This window comes from Pongo pygmaeus, chromosome 13 (genome assembly GCF_028885625.2).
Source record: "Pongo pygmaeus isolate AG05252 chromosome 13, NHGRI_mPonPyg2-v2.0_pri, whole genome shotgun sequence".
NCBI classification, from domain to species: domain Eukaryota; kingdom Metazoa; phylum Chordata; class Mammalia; order Primates; family Hominidae; genus Pongo; species Pongo pygmaeus.
Genome location: NC_072386.2, coordinates 121,981,990 through 122,005,044, shown reverse-complemented (window position 1 = coordinate 122,005,044; position 23,055 = coordinate 121,981,990). Strand labels below are relative to the sequence as shown.

Below are 23,055 nucleotides of genomic sequence, written 5' to 3'. Positions count from 1 at the left end.
AGAAACCCTTCCTTATCCTAAAGACTCCAGAGACCACCCAGCTAGGAGGGGATGATGTGTTCCTCCCCAAAAGTGTCCTGTGGGTTATGGACTGAATTGGGTTCTCCCAGAAAGAGATGCTGAAGCTCTAATTCCCAGTGTCTATAGATGTGATCTTCTTTGGAAATAGGGTCTTTGTAGATGTGACTAAGATGTGGGGGCTGGGCACAGTGGCTCACGCCTGTAATCCCAGCACTTTAGGAGGCTGAGGTGAGAGGATCACCTGAGGTCAGGAGTTCGAGACCAGCCTGGCCAACATGGTGAAACCTCATCTCTACTAAAAATACAAAAAAATTAGCCGGGCATGGTGGCGCATGCCTGTAATCCCAGCTACTCAGGAGGCTGAGGCAGGAGAACCCCTTGAACCCAGGAGGTGGAGGTTGCAGTGGACCGAGATCATGTCACTGCACTCCAGCCTGGGCAACAAGAGTGAAACTCCATCTCAAAAAAAAAAGATGTGGGTTAAGATGAAGTTATACTAGAGTAGGATGGACTGTAAGCCAGTATGACTGTTATTGTTATAGGAAGGGGACCATAGACAGTGACAGGAGGACAGACGCAGACACAGGGAGAAGACCATGTGGGGACAGAGGCAGAGAGTGGCGGGATGCGGCCAAGAGCCAAGGAACGCGGAGGCCGGCTGGCCACCGCCAGGCAAACTGGCTCCCACCCCACTGTGCTGCCTCCTGGCTGGGCAACCTTGGGCAAGTCTCAGGGCCTCAATTTTCCCATCTGTGGAATGGGCATGTCGATCACCTCACATCAGAGGGCAATTGAGAGCCTCAGACCAGCGCTCACACTCAAAGTGTGGTTCAGGGAGCTCGGGGTATCCCCAAGCCTCCTGCCGATCTGTGATAGGACCTGGGGGCTCTTGCCTCCTGGCCCTCACCCCTTTCCTCCCTCTGTCTAGAACATCTTCCCCTCCTTCCTGGCTTCTTCCACCCATTCCCTCCATCTGGGCTCAGACTTCCCCCTTCTGGGACCTATGCGCTGACACCCCAAGGCTGGGCTCCAGGGCCTTCTCTCTGAGCCCTCACTGCCCTGCACATCCCTCGTGGCATCTCTTGTAGGCTTGGCTGTGTTTCACTGGTCACTTGCCTACTTCTTGGCGGATGAGGATCAGGTTAGCCAGGAGTCGGGGCGGAGGGCTTGGGAAGGCCTGAGGCTGAAGTGAGAGAGGGTCTCTAGTCCGTCAGCATCACAGTGAGGCCTTCTCAAACGGTCCCTGCCCAGGCCCCAGGTAGCAGCCAGCACAGGGCCTGGGGGCTGAGGGAGTACCAGGCAGCCACCCCAGGGCAAAGGGACTGGCCAGCCTGGTAAAGTCCAGGAGCAGGCCAGCTGTGCCCAGAGCCCCTGATCCCTGGCATCATGACACTGTCTAGGGCCGAAGAATTAGCCGCTCCCCCCCCACGGCCCGTTCCATGCTAATAAGTCGAATGCATCCGGAGCAATTGAATTGCACGAGGAAAAAGCCACACGGGAGACGGCCATTTGCATGTCATCTGTATTGTCACATGAAATGCACATCCAAAACGGGTGACTTGGAAACGACCTATTAGGTCACATGGAGTCCGGCCCCTGGGGGCCAAAGCCTCATCGATGCCCATGGGCGGTGGCCAGCGCTTTCCTTGGGCTGTGGCGCGTGCACCCGGTCTCCCCAGCGGAGAGTCAGCTCACACCCCAGGCCCTTTAGCTCTCTGGCAGCAGCTCCCAAAATGCGCTTGAGGAACCAATGTTTCCTTGGGGGTTAATAGCTGTTCCCCAAGAAAAGGGTTCTGTGGTGAAATAAGTTTAGAAAATATGGGTTAAAGAAGGTTTAGCAAGAAGCTTTTCTACAGGGTTTGTCAGAGCCTTTATGGTAATAACGGCCTTTGTGAATGTCCAACTTGGGGACAGAGTGTGCAGCACTTCTGAAAGTTATCGAACCACAAAACCCCTTTCCCCTAAAAGCATCTCACAGGCTGGTGTCCCATGGGCACCCGTTGGAAAGTGCTGCCCTAAGCTGTCGATGACCGTTAATGGCAATGGCACCTGCATCAGGCAGTAGGTTGGGGGCATTCTGGCAGGCGTCGTGCTGTGGCGTGACAGGCACAGCCAAGAACTCAACAGTCATGACGATGAAAGGACAAGACAAGACTCGGCCCCGCCCACCATCCTGGTTTTTGCTGTTCCCAGAGCAGAAGCTAAATAGGGCTGTCCCCATGGGTGGGTCCTGGCTGCCTTGAGAGGAGACTTGGAGTCCAAGCAAAGGGGCAGGAGGCCTGGCACTGCCGAACACGCTTGTCACCGGGAGGGGTGGCCTGGGTTTGCCGGCCTCCAACCAGGAGGGGAAGATGAGGTGAGGATGGCCGCTCCGACTCCTGGCCGCTCTGTTCCACCCATGCCCGCCACCTTGCCACCCCCTGCCCCTTCTCTAGGGCCAGCCCTGCCCCCAGAGCCTTGTGTGGGCCAATGGATGCTTCACCAGGCGGAGATGAGCATCTGGCAGGTGCTGGAGGGCATCCAGACCAGCTCCACCAGGCGGAACTGGAGGTAGCCGATGACAAAGCCAGAGAGGACATCCGTGACGTGGTGGCGGCCGATCATCACGCGGGACAGGCCCACGCAGAGGGCCCAGAGCACCAGCAGCACGCGCAGGGGCACCGCCAGCACCAAGTGGCTGAGGAAGAACTTGGACACCATGGCGGCACGGCTGGCGTGTCCGGCCGGGAAGGCGTAGATGTCCATGGTGAGGTAGTCCAGGAGGCTGGGGCTCGTCTCGTACGGGCCGCGCCGCTTGATGAGCTTCTGCACGCCGGCCACCGTCATGATGTCCAGGAGAAGGGCTGTTGGGGGGAGACAGAGGCCCCTGGGCCATCAGGGCCACCAGCCAGGCCCAGGCCCCGGCCCCCCACGTTCCCCCCACCTCGCCTCCCCTTCCTGCTCCTCACTCAGGCCACTCAGCCACGCTGACCCCCAGGCACGGCCCCCCTCAGGCCGTTGCCTTTGCCGTCTCCCCTGCCTGGCACGTCCTGCCTTCCCGTAGCTACTTCTTTAGCGGAGAGGCCTTCCCTGACCATGCTGTTTGTAAAAGCCCCCACCACGCTGTCTCCCCTCACCTTGTTTAATTTTTTCCTACAGCTTTTTTCATGCCCTGACATAATACGCATTTTATTTCTTTAGGTTTTTTTTTGTTTTTTGTTTCGTTTTTTTGTGTTTTTTTTTTGAGACAGAGTTTCACTTTGTCGACCAGGCTGGAGTGCAGAGGCGAGATCTTGGCTCACTGAAACCTCCGCCTCCTGGATTCAAGCGATTCTCCTGCCTCGGCCTCCTGAGTAGCTGGGATTACAGGCACCCCTACCACCACTTCCAGCTAATTTTTGTACTTTCAGTAGAGATGGGGCTTTGCCATGTTGGACAGACTGGTCTCAAACTCCTGACCTCAGATGATCCACCCGCCTCAGCCTCCCATTTTGCTGGGATTACAGGTATGAGCCACTGCGCCTGGGCCCTTTTCCTTTTTTTTTTCGATACAGGGTCTTGCTCTATTGCCCAGGCTGTAGTGCAGTGGCCCGATCTTGGCTCACTGCAACCTCCACCTCCTAGGTTCAAGGAATTCTCATACTTCAGCCTCCCGAGTAGCTGGGATTACAGATGCACACTACCATCCTTGGCTAATTTTTTGTATTTTTGGTAGAGATGGGGTTTTGCCATGTTGGCCAGGCTGGTCTCCAACTCCTGGCCTCGGGTGACCTGCCCGCCTCAGCCTCCCAAAGTGTTCACCCATTACGGGCGTGAGCCACTGTGCCCAGCCCCATTCCCATTTTTCAAAAATTGAAGCAAAATTTACATCTTGTAAAGTGAACCATTTTAGAGTGCATGGTTCAGCGGCATTTAGCACATCACAATGTTGGCAGCCACCTCCTCTCTCTAATTTCAAAACGTTTCATCATCCCCAAAAAATGCCCCATACCCACAAAGCAGCCACTCCCCATCCCCTTCTCTCCAGCCCCTGGACACCACCAATCTGCTTTCTGTCTCAGTGGATTTGCCTCCTCTGGACACTTCATGTAAATGGAATCAGACAGTAAGTGACCTTTTGTGTCTGCCTTCCTTTCCTTAGCATAATGTTTCCAGCGTCCACCCATGTGGCAGCATGTGTTAGCACTTCATTCCTTTTCATGGCCGAATAATATTCCATTGTATGGATGGACCACTATTTGTTCATCTTCTCTTTCTTTTTTTTTTTTTTGAGATGGAGTCTCATTCTGTTGCCTAGGCTGGAGTGTAGTGGCATGATCTCAGCTCACTGCAACCTCCACCTCCCGGGTTCACGTGATTTTCGTGCCTCAGCCTCCCGAGTAGCTGGGATTACAGGCGCATGCTGCCTCGCCTGGCTAATTTTTGTATTTTTAGTAGAGACGGGGTTTTGCCATGTTGGCCAGGCTGGTCTCAAACTCCTGACCTCAGGTGATCCGCTTGCCTTGGCCTCCCAAACTGCTGAGATTACAGGCATGAGCCACCGTGACCGGCCTCTTTTTTATTTTTTTTATTTTTTTTTGAGACAGAGTCTCACTCAGTCATCCAGGCTGGAGTACAGTGGTGCCATCTCGGCTCACTGCAAGCTCCGCCTCCTGGGTTCACACCATTCTGCTGCCTCAGCCTCCCAAGTAGCTGGGACTACAGGCGCCTGCCACTACGCCTGGCTAATTTTTTGTATTTTTAGTAGAGACGGGGTTTCATCGTGTTAGCCAGGATGGTCTTGATCTCCCGACCTCGCGATCCGCCCGTCTTGGCCTCCTAAAGTGCTGGGATTACAGGTGTGAGCCACCGCACCCGGCATTTTTTTTTTTTTTAAGAGATGGATGTCTCTGGCTGGGCACGGTGGGTCACACTTATAATCCCAGCACTTTGGGAGGCTGAGGTGAGCATATTGCTTGAGCCCAGGAGTCCGAGACTAGCGTGGGCAACATGGCAAAACCCTGTTTGTACAAAAAATACAAAAATTAGACATGCGTGATGGCACACGCCTGTAGTTCCAGCTCTCAGGAGGCTGAGGTGGGAGGATTGCTTAAGCCCAGGAGTGTGAGACAAGCATGGGCAACATGGTAAAACCCCATCTCTACAAAAAAATACAAAAATTAGCTGAGTGTGGTGGTGCACGCCTCTCATTCCAGCTACCCGGGAGGCTAAGGTGACAGAGCGAGACCCTGTCTTAAAAAGAGAGAGAGAGAGAAACAGAGAGACACAGATGGTGTCTCTTTCTGTTGCCCAGGCTGAAGTGTAGTGGTGCAATCATAACTCACTGTAACTTTGAATTCCTGGGCTCAAGAGATCCTCCTCCCTCGGTCTCCTGAGCCACCGAGACTACGAGTGTGCCACCATGCCCAGCTAATTAAAAAAAATATTTTTTTTACCGTGGGCATCCTACTTTGCTGCCTAAGATGGTCTCAAACTCCTGGCTTCAAGCTATCTTCCTACCTCAGCCTCCCAAAGTGCTGGGATTCCAGGCGTGAGCCACTGTGCCCGGTCACAATTTGTTTATCCATTCATCTATTGATGGCTATCGAGTTGTTTGCGCCTTTCGGCTGCTGTGACTCATGCTGCTATGCACGTGTGTGCAAGTGTTTGCCGAGTGCCTGTTTTCAGTTCTTTTGGTAGATCCCTAGGACAGGAGTCGCTGGTTGGTAATGAGAGTAACTCTGTGTGTGACTCTTTGAGGAACCCCACTGTTTTCCCCAGCAACTACACTGTGTCATCCCCCCTTTACAGAGGACAAGATGAACCCCTGGAGCTCAGAGCATTCATACCTGAGGCTCCTGCTTTCTGGAATGTTCCACTCTTTCCCAACCCACCACCTCAGGGACCTGCCCCGGCCTTCCAGACAGCTCAGGCCCTGAATGGTTCAGTCTCAACATTTGGCCCTCTGTTTCGTGGCTTTTCCCCCGCAGTCACTGAGTCATCTGTTGGGAGGTGAGGGTTCGCTGTCTGCGGCATGAAGTCATCACTTTGTGGAGGCAGGGGCCGTGCCTGTTTGTTCATAGGTTTTTTTCCCCCAGGGCTAGAAACAGAGCCACAGTCTCCAAACGTAGTTGAGTTACTGGCCTGAGGCTCATAACCAGCGAGGTGGGCTCTTTCCTTCCTTTTCTTTTTCTTTATTTTTTTGAGACAGAGTCTCACTCTGTCGCCCAGGCTGGAGTGCTGCAGCATGATCTTGGCTCATTGCAATCTCCGCCTCCCGGGTTCAAGTGATTCTCCGGCCTCAGCCTCCCGAGTAGCCGGGACAACAGGTACCTGCCAGCACGGCTGGCTAATTTTTGTATTTTTCGTAGAGACGGCGTTTTGCCATGTTGGCCAGGCTGGTCTCGAACTCCTGACCTCAAGGGATCTGCCCACCTCCGCCTCCCAAAAAGTGCTGGGATTCCAGGCGTGAGCCACTGCGCCTGGCCTTTCTTTCCCTATTTTGGAAATACGGGGGAGACCTGGATCTCCATTGTGTCTCTGCCACACCCTGCTGCATGGCCTTGGGGGGCTGCTCCGCCTTTCTGTGCCGTGAGAGGAAGGCACCAGGCCAGGACCCCAGTTTCACCCAGCTGATCTGAGTGGCACCCAGACAGCCAATGTGGGGGTTCCGGGTCAACACTCCGCACCCTTAGAAAGGCCCTTGGAGCTCACACCCTCTGACCTGAGGGTGGGGCTGGCATCGGCAGGCCAGATAGCACCCCCAGGGCTGGTGCAGAGTCAGCAGGGAGCCCGTGCCCCTGCCCCCTGTGCTTCCCCACCTCAGGTGACCTTGAGGACCCCAGTGAGGTCACAGCCCCTGCAAGCCCTGCCTCGTGGACAGTGAAGACAACACCCACAGTGTAGTGTGGTGGCAAAGCTCACAGGCATCACAGCCAGAGAACCGGTTGTGAGTTCCAGCCCTGAAGCCTCCCTGCTGTGTGACCTTGGGCAAACCGCCTAACTTTCCTCACCTGTGAGATGAAGCTCAGGGACACCCACCTCCCAGAGGGGGCCCAGCACCATGCCTGCAGGCTGACTGCTGGGTGACAAGGTTTCACTGGGACAGAGGGGTTTCCTAGGACACAACACACTCAGTGCTAAAGCAGGGAAGTCTCAGCAAACGATTGAGTTGGTCCCCCCAAACGCCTGGCCCACCAGGAGGGCTGGATAATGGTGGGGGGTTATGACTCAATGACAGTTCAGTGCAGCCGGATGCTGGGAGCTTTCCTAGAAAACTTTTCAGGGTTTATCAGAATAGTCAGCTCTTGGCAGAAATGGAAAAAAAAAAAATTAAAAAAAAAAAAAAAGACACAGAAGATGCTATTCACTGCAGAACATTTACAAAACAGAAAACAAAAGTTAGAGTTGAAATCACCTGTAATCCTGTCCCTCAGAGGTAGCCGTTGTTTCAGACCCTTCCATCCATCTACAGAGCATAGCTTTTTTTTTTTTTTAAAGACAGAGTTTCGCTCTTGTTGCCCAGGCTGGAGTGCAATGGTGTGATCTCGGCTCACCACGACCTCCGCTTCCCAGGTTCAAGCTATTCTCCTGCCTCAGCCTCCCGAGTAGCTGGGATTACAAGTGTGTGCTACCACGCCTGGCTAATTTCTCTATTTTTAGTAGAGCTGGAGTTTCTCCATGTTGGTCAGGCTGGTCTTGAACTCCCGACCTCAGGTGATCCATGCACCTCGGCCTCCCAAAGTGCTGGGATTACAGGCGTGAGCCACCACACCTGGCCTTTTCCAAAGGTCATAGATTTAATAAAGCTTGTAACATGGTTTACATATGTTGTTCTGCTGCCTGCTTTTGAAAGTCTTGCACCATCGCATACCCCCGATCGCCTTGATGCAGGGTGTGAGGCACTGTGGTGCACCTAACTGTCCATGCCAGGCAGTTAGACTGTTTCAGATCACGCAGTCCTCCCTGGAGGACTAGAACTTCAGGACTTCCCCTTTTCCTGCCCACTTCAGGGTTGCTGCTTGTAGTCTGGTCTCTCTGTTTGGGGTTTGAACATTGGCCTCTCCTGGCCCCTCTCATTAGCCACAGGGCTGGCTGAGAGCCTCGCACCCTGGAAGTGCCTGGCCAGCACAGGACGGGGCTGAGCAGGTGCACAGAGGAGCTGGCTGGCCCAAGGAGGGCGGGGCCTGAAGGTCTGGAGAAAACCTTACTCTACTCTTGCCTGCCAATTTCATGGCAGCTGTTCCCCTGGGCTGGGTCTTCCCAGGAGGTGGCTGGGGAGGCGTGTGGCTGGCCAGCTCATGTGCTGACCATACCTGGGTTTGGTGCCATCTGAAGCCTGTGGGAGATCACAGTTCCAGCAGGAGAGAGGGACTGGGGACTGCTAGGTCCCCAGGGCAGGTGGGAGAGGGAGGTAGCTGTGCTGACCTTGGCATGCCTTCGCCCCATGAAGCAGCTGAGGAAGCCAGCTTAGAGGGGCCAGCTGGTCCTCTCCAGCCCAGCTGGAGCCCCTCTCATCTGCAAGCCCCCCCACTTCCCCAAAAATGGCCTGGCCACAGGCTCTCTCCACCTCGGGAGGGAAGGCAGTTCATGGGGAGGGGGTTAAATCTGAAGGCTCTGGAGTCACAGGTGGGGTTCAAGTCTCGTTGGCTGGGGCTGTGAGGAGGGGTCCTGGTGCTTCTGGCCTAGGGGTCGACCCTGCTAATTAAGAACAAGTTCTGGCTGGGCGTAGTGGCTCACGCCTGTAATCCCAGCACTTTGGGAGGCCGAGGTGGACGGATCGCCTGAGGTCAGGAGTTCGAGACCAGCCTGGCCAACATGGTGAAACCCCATCTCTACTAAAAATACAAAAAAATTAGCTGGGCATGGTGGCGGGAGCCTGTAGTACCAGCTGCTTGGGAGGCTGAGGCAGGAGAATCACTTGAACCCGGGAGGCAGAGGTTGCAGTGAGCCAAGATTGCGCTACTGCACTCCAGCCTGGGCAACAGGGCGAGACTCTGTCTCAAAAAAAAAAAAAAAGAACAAGTTCCTTCCCCTCTCAGGGCCTTGGTCTACTCACCCATAGCAAGGGTGGTCCCAGGAGGAAATGAGCCAATGAATTGGGGGGAGTGTGGTGGTTGACAGCATACTGCTGCCATTACACTGCCTGTAAGTCCTGGCCCCGCCTGGCCCGGGAAGCCGTGGGAGGCTCTGGTCCTGGAGGCTGGGGCACCGTGCAGGAGCATCAGCGAAGTCTTTTTTTCCTAAGGTCCCACCAGGGTCAAAATTGTCTGGCCCAGGTTCCAAGACCTCCACCACCTCAAGGCAAGTAAGAGAGGCCGGGCCAGGCAAGGCCAGGACCTCCCTGGTGGTGGTGGCTGGTGACTGGTGGCCAGCTAGGGTCTGGGTGCCGGAAGAGCTGCCAGAATCTGGGGTAGGGGGTGGTTCATGCAGACCAGGACTGGGCTCCATGGTAGGCTGAAATATGACACCAGCCACTGGAAGGCATGGGACATCAGTCCTACTGGCAACCAGGTCTTTGGGTTGAAAATCAGGGTACAGCAGCTGATGGGTTCAAAATCTGCCTTTCGAGGACAGCGCAGTGGCTCACGCCTGTAATCCCGGCACTCTGGGAGGCTGAGGTGGGTGGATCACCTGAGGTCAGGAGTTCGAGACCAGCCTGGCCAACGTGGAGAAAGCCCATCTCTACTAAAAAAACAAAAATTAGCCGGATGTGGTGGCAGGCACCTGTAGTCCCAGCTACTCGGGAGGCTGAGGCAGGACAGTCGCTTGAATCTGGGAGATGGAGGTTGCAGTGAGCTGAGATGGCACCACTGCATTCCAACCTGGGTGACAGAGCAGGACTCTGTCTCAAAATAAATAAATAAATAAATAAAATCTGCCTTTCGAGCACAGGGGCCCTAATGGACAGCTGCTGTGGTCAAGGAAAAAGTGGGGAGGAAAGGGTGACTTTACTAAGTCACCCGGGGGGTACACTGGGCCCAGCACCTCAACTCTGATGGGGTGGCCAAAGGCAGGGAGGGCTGGGTGCCTCGACCTCCCCACATGCCCCAGCTGTCTGCATGGGCTGTCAGGATCCATAGGCCAAGAACTAAGCTAGACCCACATCTTCCCTTTTTTTTTTTTTTTTTAATGTTTTTGAGATAGTGTCTCCCTCTGTTGCCCAGGCTGGAGTGCAGTGGTGCAAACATGGTACAAACATGGTTCATTGCAGCCTTGAACTTCTGGGCTCAAATGATCCTCCTGCCTCAGCCTCCCATGTAGGTGGGACCACAGGCACAGGCCACAACTGGCTAATTTTTTGATTCTTTTGTAGAGACAGTATCTCAGTTTGTTGCCCAAGCTGGTCTTGAACTCATGAGCTCAAGTGATCCTCCCACCTCAGCCTCCTAAAGTGCTGAGATTACACGTGTGAGCCACTGTGCCTGGCTCCTTTCAAATCTCTAGCAGCAAAACATTGTTTTTCCCGATGAAAGCATACAGACTCGGTGTATGAAACAGATGTGGCTGAAGCTCGTGTGTGGTGGGGGTCATCTGGAACTCCCCTGGCTGACAGATAGGTCTCTGTGGGTGCCCACGTCTCATGATCTGGAAACTCCATCTATGGCTTGAGTGAGTCCCTTGAAGTTCATGTGTTGGAAACTGAATCCCCAATGCAACAGTTTTGAGAGGTGGAACCTTTAAGAGGTGATCAGGGTGGCTGCGGTGGCTCACACCTGTAATCCTAGCACTTTGGGAGGCCAAGGCGCATGGATCACTTGAGGTCAGGAGTTTGAGACCAGCCTGGCCAAATGGTGAAACCCATTTCTACTAAAAATATTTTAAAAATTAGCTGGGCGTGGTGGCAGGTGCCTGTAATCCCAGCTACTTGGGAGGCTGAGGCAGGAGAATTGCTTGAACCAGGAGGTGGAGGTTCCAGTGAGTCGAGATCTTGCCACTGCATTCCAGCCTGGGTGACAGAGCCAGACTCTGTCTCAAAAAAAAAAAAAAAAAAAAAAGGGGAGGCCGGGCATGGTGGCTCACACCTGTAATCCCAGCACTTTGGGAGGCCAAGGTGAGAGGATCACCTGAGGTTGGGAGTTTGAGATCGGCCTGACCAACATGGAGAAACCCTGTCTCTACTAAAAGTATAAAATTAGCCAGGCGTGTTGGCAGGTGCCTGTAATCCTAGCTACTTGGGAGGCTGAGGCAGGAGAATCGCTTGAACCCGGGAGGCGGAGGTTGCAGTGAGCTGAGATCGTGCCATTACACTCCAGCCTGGGCAACAAGAGTTAAACTCTGTCTCAAAAATAAATAAATAAAATAAAATAAAAAGGTGATAGGCCACAAGGGCTCTCCCCTCATGAATCGATTAATGCAGGTATCGGGGGTGGTTCCTGACAAAAGGGTGAGTGTGGTCACCTCTCGCCCTGTCAGGCATGTGCTCCCTTGCGCGTGATGCAGAAGGCAACAGGAAGCAACGAGGCCCTCACCAGATGTGGCTGACTTCCCAGCCTCCAGAACCATGAGCCAAATACACTTCTATTCTTTATAAATCAGTGTGAGGTATTCTGTTACAGCAGCACAAAATGGACTAAGATGCCCCACAGCTGGGCCTTTGGGAAGCTGTGGCTATTTCGGGCTGGTTCCCTCTCTTCAGGCCGTAATGATGGAGGGTATCTGCCCCTTTTCTTCCCTGGGCCCTGCGGGGACCATAGGGCCCAGCCTGGCTCTCTAGCCAGGTTGACCCACCCAGTCTGTGCCTGGTTCACTCACTTTTCCACCTGTTCCTGGGCCCCGCCGGTTCTTGGGTATTTCAGGTGTGTGTCAGGCCTGGCACTGTGAACGAGGCTGGCAGGGTCCCCTATGGCCAAGCGGGACAGTGGGCAGTAAGCTCATAGTGACACAGAGCGTTACTCTATCACAGGTGTGACGGGGTGCGTGGCTTTTCGCCCTCACCATGCCGCAGCCGTCTGGCCAGGAGGGTTGTGAATGGAAGAGGCAGCGGCCCGTCTGCCACCCTCAGACCACAGGGCGGCTCTCCAACAGAGCCGTAGCCTCCCCTGGGCCTCCCACTCCACTCTGCCCTCTCCCGCTGCCCCTGCAGGGCCTCTCTCCCTCCTCCAGTGCAGCCAGGCCTCGGTGTGACTGTGATTCTGACACTGTGAGAGCATCATCTGGTGCCCAGAAATAGAAGCAAATGGTGCCATCACTCAAGGCTGATTCCGCCCACGTGGCCCTGTCCAGTTGACCGACCTACATTCCCTTCTCGACTCAAGGAGGGCAAGGAGACCCCTGTGAGGGGAAAGGTCCGCCCAGCAGGAGGCTCAGGGGCAAGAGCCGAGGAGCTGGTGGGAGCTGCACTGCCCTGGACCTGCTATGTGCACATTTCAGGGAGGTCACTCAGCCTCCACTGGCCTCCACTCACTAGGATCACCCAGGGCGGTGGCTGCGCACTCAGGCTCCACAAAGAGACCGGCTTCAAGGTCGGCCACTTGTGGACAGCATAACCTCGGTGTGTCTATCCCCCAGAGCTCCCTGCCATGGATACGCTGGGATGACAAGGGGCCTGCTCTGATGCTCGTATGCAGCAGATACTCGGTAATGGACCCCTGGGACCATGTCAGAGGACACCAGGGCTTGGCTCCACCACCCCTCACACTCTTCCGTCCCAACCAGCTCCACTCTCAGCTCTTTTCACAGGGTTGGGGCCTGAATGTCTGAACCCCCCATGCAGGAAGCACAGCTGTCCCCAGGGCCCTGCTCTCCTAGAGGCTTCCCGGCCCTCATAGGGCAACAAGAACCCACCTCGAGGCCCACCCTTCTCCTCTAGCCCAGGTCCCTCGGGGTTGGTGGTGGCCAGGGAACCAGAGTGCTGGAGGCTCCCAGAGGCCAGGCAGGAGCCAGGGCTTTCTTGGAAAAGAGCTGCTGCCATCTTGGAAGATTTGGAATCATCTCCTCCTGAGGCCTCTGAAAATCAGAACGTCACTTGTCTGCCGGCAGCTATGTGCCCTGCAGGAAGAGGGGCAGCCGGGGTGACCTAGTGTGGCCCTTTGTGGCTCTGGGCTGCTTTCCCCCTGAAGACGCACTCTGTGGGACCAGCTCAGAGCAGGGCAGGGTCTCTGGGGAGTTGGGGCTAGTGGGGTAGGGGTGGGAGGTGAAGGCTGTAGGCTCAGCTGTTCTAAAGCAAGGAGCAAGGACGGGGCTTCCATGATGCCCTGCAGGCTGTGAAGGGCTGGGTTTGTGGGCAGATGTCTCTCTCCGGCTGGGTTGAGAGGAGGGGTCCCAGTGCTCCTGGGCTGGGAAGTCAATCCTGCTTCTCATCCCCCATTCTGGCTTTTGGAAGGTTGGGAGCCAGCCATATACTTCCCAGGGGGTGTGTAAATCGGTCTGAACTTCCTGAAGGGCATTTGGCTTCGGAATCAGAACTCTCTTCTGCGTGTCTCCCTTGGACTCAGCTCTTCCCCTTGCAGGAATATCTCCTTGGGAAATCGTTAGGGATGTGGGCCATGATTCACGGCCCGGGATGTTCACTGCAGCATTGTTTATAACACCGAAAAACGTGAAACGACCCAGCGCCCTTCAAGAGACAGACGGGACAAACCGTGGCCTAATCTAGACACCAGAGCATGCTGTGGCCACTGCAGATGATAAGGCCCATGTATATTTATAGCCCGACTATATCAGAGGCCATGGGGTATGTTAAGTGGAAAAGGCCACTTATAAAATAGGATTTCCAGTAGGATGCCATCTTCATAAAATAAGATTTGTATGTAAGCAAATGTGCTTATATGAAGAGAAAAAAAATCTAGAAGGTACTGCTCTAAATGCTAACAATGCTTCTTGCTGGGCAAGAGGATTAGGGGTGATTTTTACTGTCTTTTTGTAATTCTGCACTTTAAAATCTTTCTTGCCACAAGCACGCATTATTTGTGCACATTTTTAAAAAGTTATTTTTATAGGCTAGGCACAGTGGCTCACGCCTGTAATCCCAGCACTTTGGGAGGCAGTGGCAGGTGGATAGCTTGAGCTCAGGAGTTCGAGACCAGCCTGGCCAACATGGTGAAACCCCGTCTCTACTAAAAATACAAAAATTAGCCAGGCATGGTGGCAGGCACCTGTAATCCCAGCTACTCAGGAGGCTGAGGCGGGAGAATCACTTGAATGTGGGAGGCAGAGGTTGCAGTGAGCTGAGGTCGCGCCACTGCCCTCCAACCTGGGTGACAGAGAGAGACCCTCTCAAGAAAAAAAAAAAAAAAAAAAAAAAAGACTCCACCTGCTAAAGCCAGCTCTCCCTATCTTTGAAGACCAGTGGTATGCAAAGCACTCAGGATCATCAATAGAAAGACTGATGGCGCTGGTTATTCACTCTGCTGAGCGCCAGGCCCTGCTAGGAGCAGGTCCCAGGGACATGAAATCACTAGCTGTGCTGGTGGGCAATGCTGATCCAGACCCTGCCTACTGGCATCACAAACTATTGCATTTCTCTTGCATCCGCTGTGTGGACAGCTGCCAAGGCAGTGTATTAAGGGGCCCTGACCTGGCCTGGGGGTGGCCAAAGGCCCCCCTGAGGGACTGACTGTTGCACTGAGGCCCACTGAGATGCTGAGAAAGGAGGCTGGGGAGGGAACCCCTCTACTTCCGAGGAGGTAGCATGTGCGGTTTCCCACAGGAGGGTATCTGAGTGAAGATTTGGGATCAGCCTAAATATCCCTCAGTTAGGAACAGGCTAGACAAGCCTCGTGGAGAGGCTGTCACCTAAATTGTCCCTGAGAGCAAGAGCCAGAGGGCAGGGGATGGGAGAGCTGCCAGAACAGATTATCTGGAGCATCTGAACCCCTCATGCTGGTGCGAGGGACATGGAGGGTCCAGATCAGGATTCCAGGTGGGAGGGCCACAGCTGTGAGAGTGAGGCCAAACTGGGCAAAACACAACCTGAGAAAAACATCACACGTTAGCATACGCACGGGGAAAAATCCAGGGGCGCGTGACCCAAGCTGCGGCAGAGGCTCTTCCTGGGAGAGGGTTTAAGGGAGAGGCTCACTTTCTTCTTGATCTAGCCTTGTAATCACTGCATTTTTTCTTATTCCAAGAATGTATAGGCTGGGCACCATGGCTCTCGCCTGTAATCCCAGCACTTTGGGAGGCCAAGGTGGGCAGATCACCTGAGGTCAGGAGTTTGACACCAGCCTGACCAACAATGGTGAAACCTCATCTCTACTAAAAATGCAAAAAATGAGCTAGGCATGGTGGCGTGCACCTGTAATCCCTGCCTACGCAGGAGGCTGAGGCAGGAAAATCACTTGAACTCAGGAGGCGGAGGTTGCAGTGAGCCGAGATGGCGCCACTGCACTCCAGCCTGGGCAACAGAGTGAGACTCGGTCTCAAAAAAAAAAAAAAAAGAATGTATAATGAAAAGGCGCCCAACATCACTGATGGTTAGGGAAATGCAAAGCAAAACCACAATGAGGGCCGGTGGCTCACGCCTGTAATCCTAGCACTTTGGGAGGCCAAGGCAGGAGGATCACTTAAGGTTAAGAGTTTGAGACCAGCCTGGCCAACATGGTGAAAGCTCATCTCTATGAAAAATTAGCCAGGCATGGTGGCAGGCGCCTGTAGTACCAGCTACTTGGGAGGCAGAGGCAGGAGAATCACTTGAACCCGGGAGGCGGAAGTTGCAGTGAACCGAGATCGCACCACTGCACTCCAGGCTGGTGACAGAGTGAGACTCTGTCTCAAAAAACAAACTAACTAAAACCCCCCAAACAAAAAAAAAAAAAACAAAAACAAACAAAAAATACCCAAAACCACAAGAGATACCACTTCATACCCATTAGGATGGCTCTGATTGAAAAACCAGACAATGAGTGTTGGCAAAGATGCGGACATATCGGAGCCCTTGGGCATTGCTGGGGGAATGTAAAATCACGCAGCCGCTGTGGGCAACAGTAGGACAGGTCCTCAAACAAGTCAACATAAAATTACCCTGTGATCCAGCAGCTTGATTCCGAGTATACAACCAAAATAACTGAAAGCAGGGGCTCAAGAAGATACATATACACCTGTGCGCATGGCAGCGTTATTCAGAACAGCTAAAAGGTGGAAGCAACCGAAGTGTCCATGGGTGGACGAATGGATACATGAAATGTGGTCCATCCTGTAACTGAGCATTATTCAGCCTTAGAGAGGAAGAAAATGCCGGCGCCTGCTACAGCATGGATGGACCTCGAGGATATCATGCTAAATGAAATCAGCCAGTCACAAAAGACAAATACAGTATGATTCCACTTATGTGAGGTCCCTAGAACAGTCAAATCCAGAGACAGAGTGTAGAATGGAGGTTGCCAGGGGCTGGGGGAGGGGGAGTGGGGAGTCAGTGCTTAATGGGGACAGAGCTTCTGTGTTTTAAGATGAAAGATGAAAAGAGTTCTGGAGATGGATGGTGGTGACGGCTGCACAACAGTGTGAATGGACTCAATGCCACTGAATTGTACGCTTCAAATGATTACAATGATCAATTTTATGTGAGGTACAGCTTATCACAATAAAAAATGACATAAAAATGTAGTTTTCCTAGCCAGGCGTGGTGGCTCACTCCTGTAATCCCAGCACTTTGGGAAGCCAATGCAGGTGGATCATGAGGTCAGCAGTTCAAGACCAGCCTGGCCAACATGGTGAAACTCCATCTCTACCAAAAATACAAAAATTAGCCAGGCGTGGTGGTGGGCACCTGTAATCCCAGCTACTCGGGAGGCTGAGGCAGGAGAATCACTTGAACCAGGGAGGCAGAGGTTGCTGTGAGCCGAGATCACAGCACTGCACTCCAGCATGGGTGACACAGCGAGACTCCGTCTCAAAAAAAAAAAAAAGTATTTTTCATATTCAGGAAAATCTCAATAAAAATGCTTTTTTTTTTAGACGGAGTCTCACTCTGTCGTCCAGGCTGGAGTGCAGTGGCGCGATCTCAGCTCACTGCAAGCTCCGCCTCCTGGGTTCATGCCAGTGAGTCAAGATCACGCCACTGCACTCCAGCCTGGGGACAGAGCGAGATTCCGTCTCAAAGGGAAAAAAAAAACAGATACTTTTATAGGCCAGTGCAGTGGCTCAAGCCTGTAATCCTAGCACTTTGGGAGGCCAAGGTGGGTGGATCACCTGAGGTCAGGAGTTCGAGACCAGCCTGGCCAACATAGCGAAACCATGTTGGAGAATTGCTTGAACCCGGGAGGCAGAGGTTGCAGTGAGCCAAGATCTTATCACTGCACTCCAGCCTGGGCAACAGAGAGAGACTCTGTCTCAAAAACAAAAAAACAAACAAACAAAAAGATACTTTCATAAAGGACATAGATCAAGGAACAAGACCGGAGGCATTTCCAATCACAGGACAGGCCCATGAGGAAACAAGGATGGGCTTAGTGAACCAGGATGGGCCTGGTCACCTGTCACCTGTCACCTGGCTCCCTTCAGATCATCAAGCTGGGTGCTGCTCGGGAGGGAGAAGGGGACAGGTGGTCTCAAGGCATCTAGAGCTTGGAAGGTACCCGGCAGGAGGCTAGTCCTGGACTTCTGACAATGATGATGGTGATAATGATGATGATAATCATTGCTACATAAGCGTTAACCAACATCAGTAAGTGCCAAGCACTTCATGTGTGATTCATCAGGGACATTTCCCAACAACCCATCTGACAGATGAAGAAACTGGGGCTCAAAGAGGCAAAGTCACTTGCCTGAGTTCCCACAGTAGGGCTGGGATTTGCACCCAGGTCCAGCTGCCTCTGGAGTCGAAGCTTTTGCCTGCTGCTAAGACCCCTTCTGGCTCTGAGCTTTCTAGTCTTGACAGTGTGCACTAGGGGAGGGGCAAGCAGGGAGCATGCAGAGAACTTCCCTGGGCCCAGTGGGACCCTTCCTAGGCCTCGTAGCTGCAGCTCCCATTTCCTAAGCTCCCAAGTCTGCCTCTTCAGAGCCAAGTGGAACCCAGGTCCCAACCACAAGCTCGGAGGTCTTGCTTCCAGCCCAGAGACTGCCCCTGGGGGTTAGCTCAGTGCCACGGGGCCAGAGCGGGTGGGCAGGGCTAGGCAGGGCTCCCTCCCCCTTCAGTATTGCAGTGATGTCACTGTGCGGCATGGCATCCACCATGCCAAATGCTTTGCCAGCTCCCTTCACATCCCTGCCACATCCCCCTCAGCCCCCAGATAGGGAAACTGAGGCTCAGAGACAGGAACTGACTTGAGCATGTGCGTACAGCAAGTAAGGGTCAGAGCAAGGACCTGGACAACAGCCAGTCTGACCCCAGAGCCTATGCTCCAGGGTTGAAGGGTGCCCTCCAAAGACAAAAGGACAGATGGAACCTGCAGCGTGTGCTCAGTGGGTGGTCTGCTTTCCCCGGGGCAGGGGACCGTGGGACCTTCCTTCCTGGCAGGTCAGACCACAGCTGCAGGATTAGAGCCTGCCTTGGCCATTTGCTGCCATTTTCCCCCACCAAGCCGAGGGCTGGGCTGGCATCCCCACGGAATGACCTCAGGGTCCCCAGACCCACCCGGCCTGCTCTGTGGCCTGTGCTGAATGCCTGACTTGTGCCAGGCCCTATGTCCCCATGGTCTCAATACCTGGATATGAAGACAGTCAACCTCCTCCCAGATCATTCCCCTCCACAAAGCATACATGCTCCAGGAGTGCAGTGAACACTGGTGATACGCCCGACCTGCAGCCCCACGGTGAGCAGCAAGGAGTGGCGGGTTTGCAGTCACAGGGCCTTGGATTTACTTCCTGAACCTACCGCTTATAGCTGTGTGGTAGGCAAGTTGCTTGAGCTTTCTGAGCCTCAGTTTACTCGTCTGTAAAATGGGCATATTAATATTTACCTTGAAAGGTCATCAGCAGCTTTTTTACATCATAAAATACAGGCCGTTCATGCCATTGTCTTTGGTACATAATAAAGCTCAATAAATGATGTTTTTAAAGATTTTTTAAAATGTCTATCACTTCTGTTCAAGGAGGAAGGCATCTCAAATCTTCATCTTTATCCTGTGGGGCAAACAGTTTTGTGCCCATGGCAGCTGGCTGCTGGAATGAGCCTGAAGCCTTATCTTAACAAGTAGGTTGTAAATTTTTCAATGGTTGGGGCAGGGGAAATGTTCTTAAAAGCAAACATTCCTGTAAAAAAAAAAAAAAAAAACAAACAAATCAAAGCAGAGCTGTTTTACTTGGTGATGAGAGGCAGCTTGCTTGCATACCTCCTACCACGGGGAGCTCACCCCCTTACTAGAGCATCCACTGACTGTGGGTAAGTTGAGATGCACCTCCTTTCTTCTCTGATCCTCCCCCTGCTGGAAGCTTCACACAGTCTGAGCTGGTTCCCTCTCCCTCTCCTCTGAAAATGCAAAGGAAAGCTAGAGTTGCTCCCGGTTCTGCTCCTGGCTCCATCACTGACTAGCTGCACGACCTTAGAACCATCGTCACCCCGTGCCTCAGTTTCCCCCTCTTTAAATGGGGAATAATAACAGCACCAAGCTCCATGGGTTATGGTGAAGATCAGAAGTAATGATATGATTTATGCAAAGCCCTGGAACACGGTAAGCACTCAACCAATGACAACTTCATCACCTCCCTTGTCACATGGGGAAAGAAGGTGGGAAGGAAGAGATGGGGTCAAGGGAGCAGGGTTGAGAGACAGACTCGGGCGTATGCCTTCCCACCCCATCTTCTGACAGCAGGCAACCTACCTCTCTAAATCCCAACAGTCTTCTTGAGCCACGTGGCCCTGTGTGAAACTGTGGATAATGAGAGCAGGTTCTGCCCCTGGAAGCGCCTGGCCTAGTGCCTCGGCCACTTTGCTCTGTCCCTCCCTCCCACACCGGTGGCACGGCACCTGGAAGAGCAGAGGCCTGTGTGTCAGCTGGAGCCGGTGCAAATCTCAAGCCCTGAGGCTGGGCCAGGTTGCTTTATTTATAGGAACCTCAGTTTCCTAACCTGTAAAATGGGCATGATAATGGCACCAACCTCGTGAGACTGTTTATTCAGGAGTAAATCATAAGTTATTGTAACGTAAATAATTTAGTAATAAGAACAAGAAAACCGGCCAGGCACGGTGGCTCACGCCTGTAATCCCAGCACTTTGGGAGGCCAAGGTGGGTGGATCACCTGAGGTCAGGAGTTTGAGACCAGCTTTGCCAACATGGTGAAACCCCATATCTACTAAAAATACAAAAATTAGCTGGATGTGGTGGCGTGCACCTGTAATCCCAGCTACTCGGGAGGCTGAGGTAGGAGAATTGCTTGAACCCAGGAGGCGGAGGTTGTAGTGAGCTGAAGGTTGTAGTGAGCCAAGATCGCGCCACTGCACTTCAGCCTTACAGCCTGGGCAACAGAGCGAGACTCTGTCTAAAAAAAAAAAAAAAAAAAGAACAAGAAAACCTCGAAGGTGGCAGACCCAGCCATCTCCTGCATGAAGTATCTGATGGTTTCTGCCTCCCCGAGTCCCACCAACAGAACGTAGAGCCTCCAGACTGAGACTAGAGCAGGGAGATACATGTTTTTATTGTAACTTCCTCTGGAACCCGTGTTCTCCATGGTCCAACCCAATGCCCTTTTGGAACCAAGACCCCTTGTTAATGTTTGCCTTGCCTGAGACCTCCACCTCACATGTGCCCCAAATGATGGCCACACTGGGAAAGACAAGGAAATTGATGCGGGCCTGGCATGGAGGGTGGAACGTTCCTGGGACACCTTGGGGACCTGGTGGTGCCCAAAGGGTGGGCCGGACGCAGACTGGGCATCACCTCTGGGTGGAGGGAATGGCTTGCCTCCACATGTGCCCCACATGGCACCTGGCACAGGGCGGTGCTAATCTGCAAGACGTTGGTGGCAAAGATTTTGCAAACAAACAAACCAACAACTGGCCCCCCGACCCCTTCTCCAGTGACTCCCCCTGGGAAGGAGCAGGGAAGAACTCCAGGGGGCTGTGAGTGGGTGGCAGTCCCAGGGGAACTCCCTGGATCCCCAGACCCTGGGGAAGAAGGCTGGGCAGCTTTCCAGGTTCCTGAACCGAGGCGGGAGGTGCTCATGGGGCAGCTCACGGGCACTGCCTGGCTGGGAGCTGTCAAGGAGCGAGGACCTCAGCCGTGGGGCAGGAGTCAAACAGTGACACCCCATTCCAGGACGCCCACCAGAGCCCTGACCGTCTCCCTTGAGGCCACCGCCTCTGGCCCAGCCTCCCTTCAAGCTGCCTCTGGGCAGTGGTGCCTTTTGCTGAGCAGGCCCTTCTCACAGGGCCGCACTGCCCTCTGCCTTCATTTGGCATGTGGCAGGAGAGCCTCGTCTATGCATCCCTGGTGTCGCTCCCCCACGCCGGAGCCTGCCTGTTTCTGGGGCACCCTTCCTGCCTAACCTCATTAGACCATCCCAGCCGGTTTCAGAGGGCTGTGCAGGTCCTGGCCAGGGCAGGGCTGGGCAGGCCGGGCTCCCTCCCGATGGGCCTGACAGTGAGTGGCGGACGGCAGGCACACTCACCCAGAAGCAGATTCATGAGCACCTCCTGGCCGGCCAGTGTGCTGCTCTTCACCAGGCAGAGGATGGTGCCTCCGATCCAGGGGATGCCGTGGCCCGTGATGCCGATGAGCTTGACCATGGAGCGGGCACTGGCCCAGGACGCCGCTCTGCCGGCGCACACCCCCAGCCGCTTGGACATACAGATATCGATGGCCAGCAGGGAGTTGAAGGCGATGCCCTTGAAGGAGGGGTTCAGCTGCATGCAGTCCTCCTCTGGCAGCTGCTGTGACTGGCGTCGCTCTCGGGCCCCGTCACCAGCAGGTGGGGGCTGTGCCGATGGGCCCGAGGCCTTTCTGCCCGAGCTGCGGGGCTCCGGGCCCCCCTTGGGGGGCTGGTTCAGGGACAGGAACTCAGCCCGGTTGAGGACGTTGTTGCGGTCCCGGGCACGGGCCCGGCTCTGGGAAGCTGGCATGGTGACCTCGCTCACCCTGAGAAGGCCGATGCCAGCCCGGCTCCAAGGGCCTTCTCCCCGAAGACAAGAGCTGCCCCCAGAGCCGCCACCGTGGCTGCCTCCCTGCCTTCTCCGCCGCAGCTGTTAAATATAGGGTGGAGAGTTGCACATGGCTGTTTATCTCTGCTGCCACCCGGCTCCAAGGGGACGTCAGTGCCAGCCGGGCAGCCAATCGAGCCCTCCAGTGCGGGGCCTGCACCAGCAGAGCCTCCAGGAGGCGAGGAGTCCACAGCTGCGGCCTGGCTGCCTCGGGCCTGGGCTATTTAAATCGGCCAATGGCTCATCCCTGGGCTTGGGGGACTCTGGGAAATGTAGTCCTCCAGCTGCTCTGGACTCTGCAGTGGCCTTGGCCTCTGAAGGGGCGGAGGTGGGACCCGGGCTTACCCTGCTTTTACCAGCTTCCCTCTGAGCCGTCCAGACCCCTGCAAGCCAGGCCTGCCTGCCCCAGCGGCCTGGCAGCTTGGACCTGGTCCTGTAAACTGGACGGTGTTGCTCGGGCCGAGGCCTCTTTGGGCACCAGATGGAGTGAACGACGTCATTGACAGCATCATCTTGGGTCCCTGGGGCCAGGTCCAGCTCCTCTCTCTGTGACAGCATTCATTAAGCTGGCAGGTCTTTTTTTAAATCAGTCTTGAATTCAGCTTCAGCGCATCACAGTCCAATCAAATGACAATCCGTGAGCTCTGATTTCCATCAGAGGGAGGGGTCATGAGTCGGTTGGTAATGGATCGCCTCTTGGAAGTTGCCTCCACTACCTGGAACTTTGCAAAGGACAGGAGTGTGACAGCAGCTTCAGGCCACCTGTAAATAGTTTCCGAGCGCCTGGCACTGTGTCAGTGCTGGGCACACTGCAAAAAGCTCACAGCTCAGTGGGGATGGAAAGAAGGACATGTGTAAGTGGTCACAAGTGTGCAAATGTGTGGCAGGATCCTAGAAGCAGGGCTCTGGGGCCTCTGGGTCTGGTCTGGGAGTCATGGACAGCTGCCCCCAGGAAGGAAGAACAAAGGGGGAGCCCCATTTGGGGAGAGCCTGCCTTGCAGGAGGCCCAGGAGGCCCGTGTGGCTGCATGGGGCCCAAGGGGCGAGAGGCTGCAAACCCAG

At 54.3% G+C, this 23,055-nt stretch overlaps 1 protein-coding gene across 3 annotated transcripts; it reads right to left on the bottom strand.

Moving 5' to 3' along the window:
• Positions 1 to 1,529: 1,529 nt before the first annotated feature.
• Positions 1,530 to 22,417, bottom strand: PLPP7 (phospholipid phosphatase 7 (inactive)). 3 transcript variants are annotated; one of them, XR_010123436.1, is made up of 3 exons: positions 21,466 to 22,208; positions 18,819 to 19,110; positions 2,764 to 2,864 (listed from the first exon to the last, which is right to left on the bottom strand). XR_010123436.1 is itself a non-coding variant. In XM_054501806.2 (2 exons), exons 1-2 carry the CDS (start codon positions 21,914 to 21,916, stop codon positions 2,500 to 2,502), a joined length of 816 nt encoding a protein of 271 aa, XP_054357781.1. In that variant the 5' UTR covers positions 21,917 to 22,417; the 3' UTR covers positions 1,530 to 2,499. The 3 variants fall into 3 exon arrangements, 1 of the variants encoding a protein (XP_054357781.1); XR_010123437.1 differs by lacking the exon at positions 2,764 to 2,864 and adding an exon at positions 15,188 to 16,900 and having other exon boundaries at positions 17,154 to 19,110; positions 21,466 to 22,220; XM_054501806.2 differs by lacking the exon at positions 18,819 to 19,110 and having other exon boundaries at positions 1,530 to 2,864; positions 21,466 to 22,417.
• Between the last annotated feature and the right edge of the window lie 638 nt (positions 22,418 to 23,055).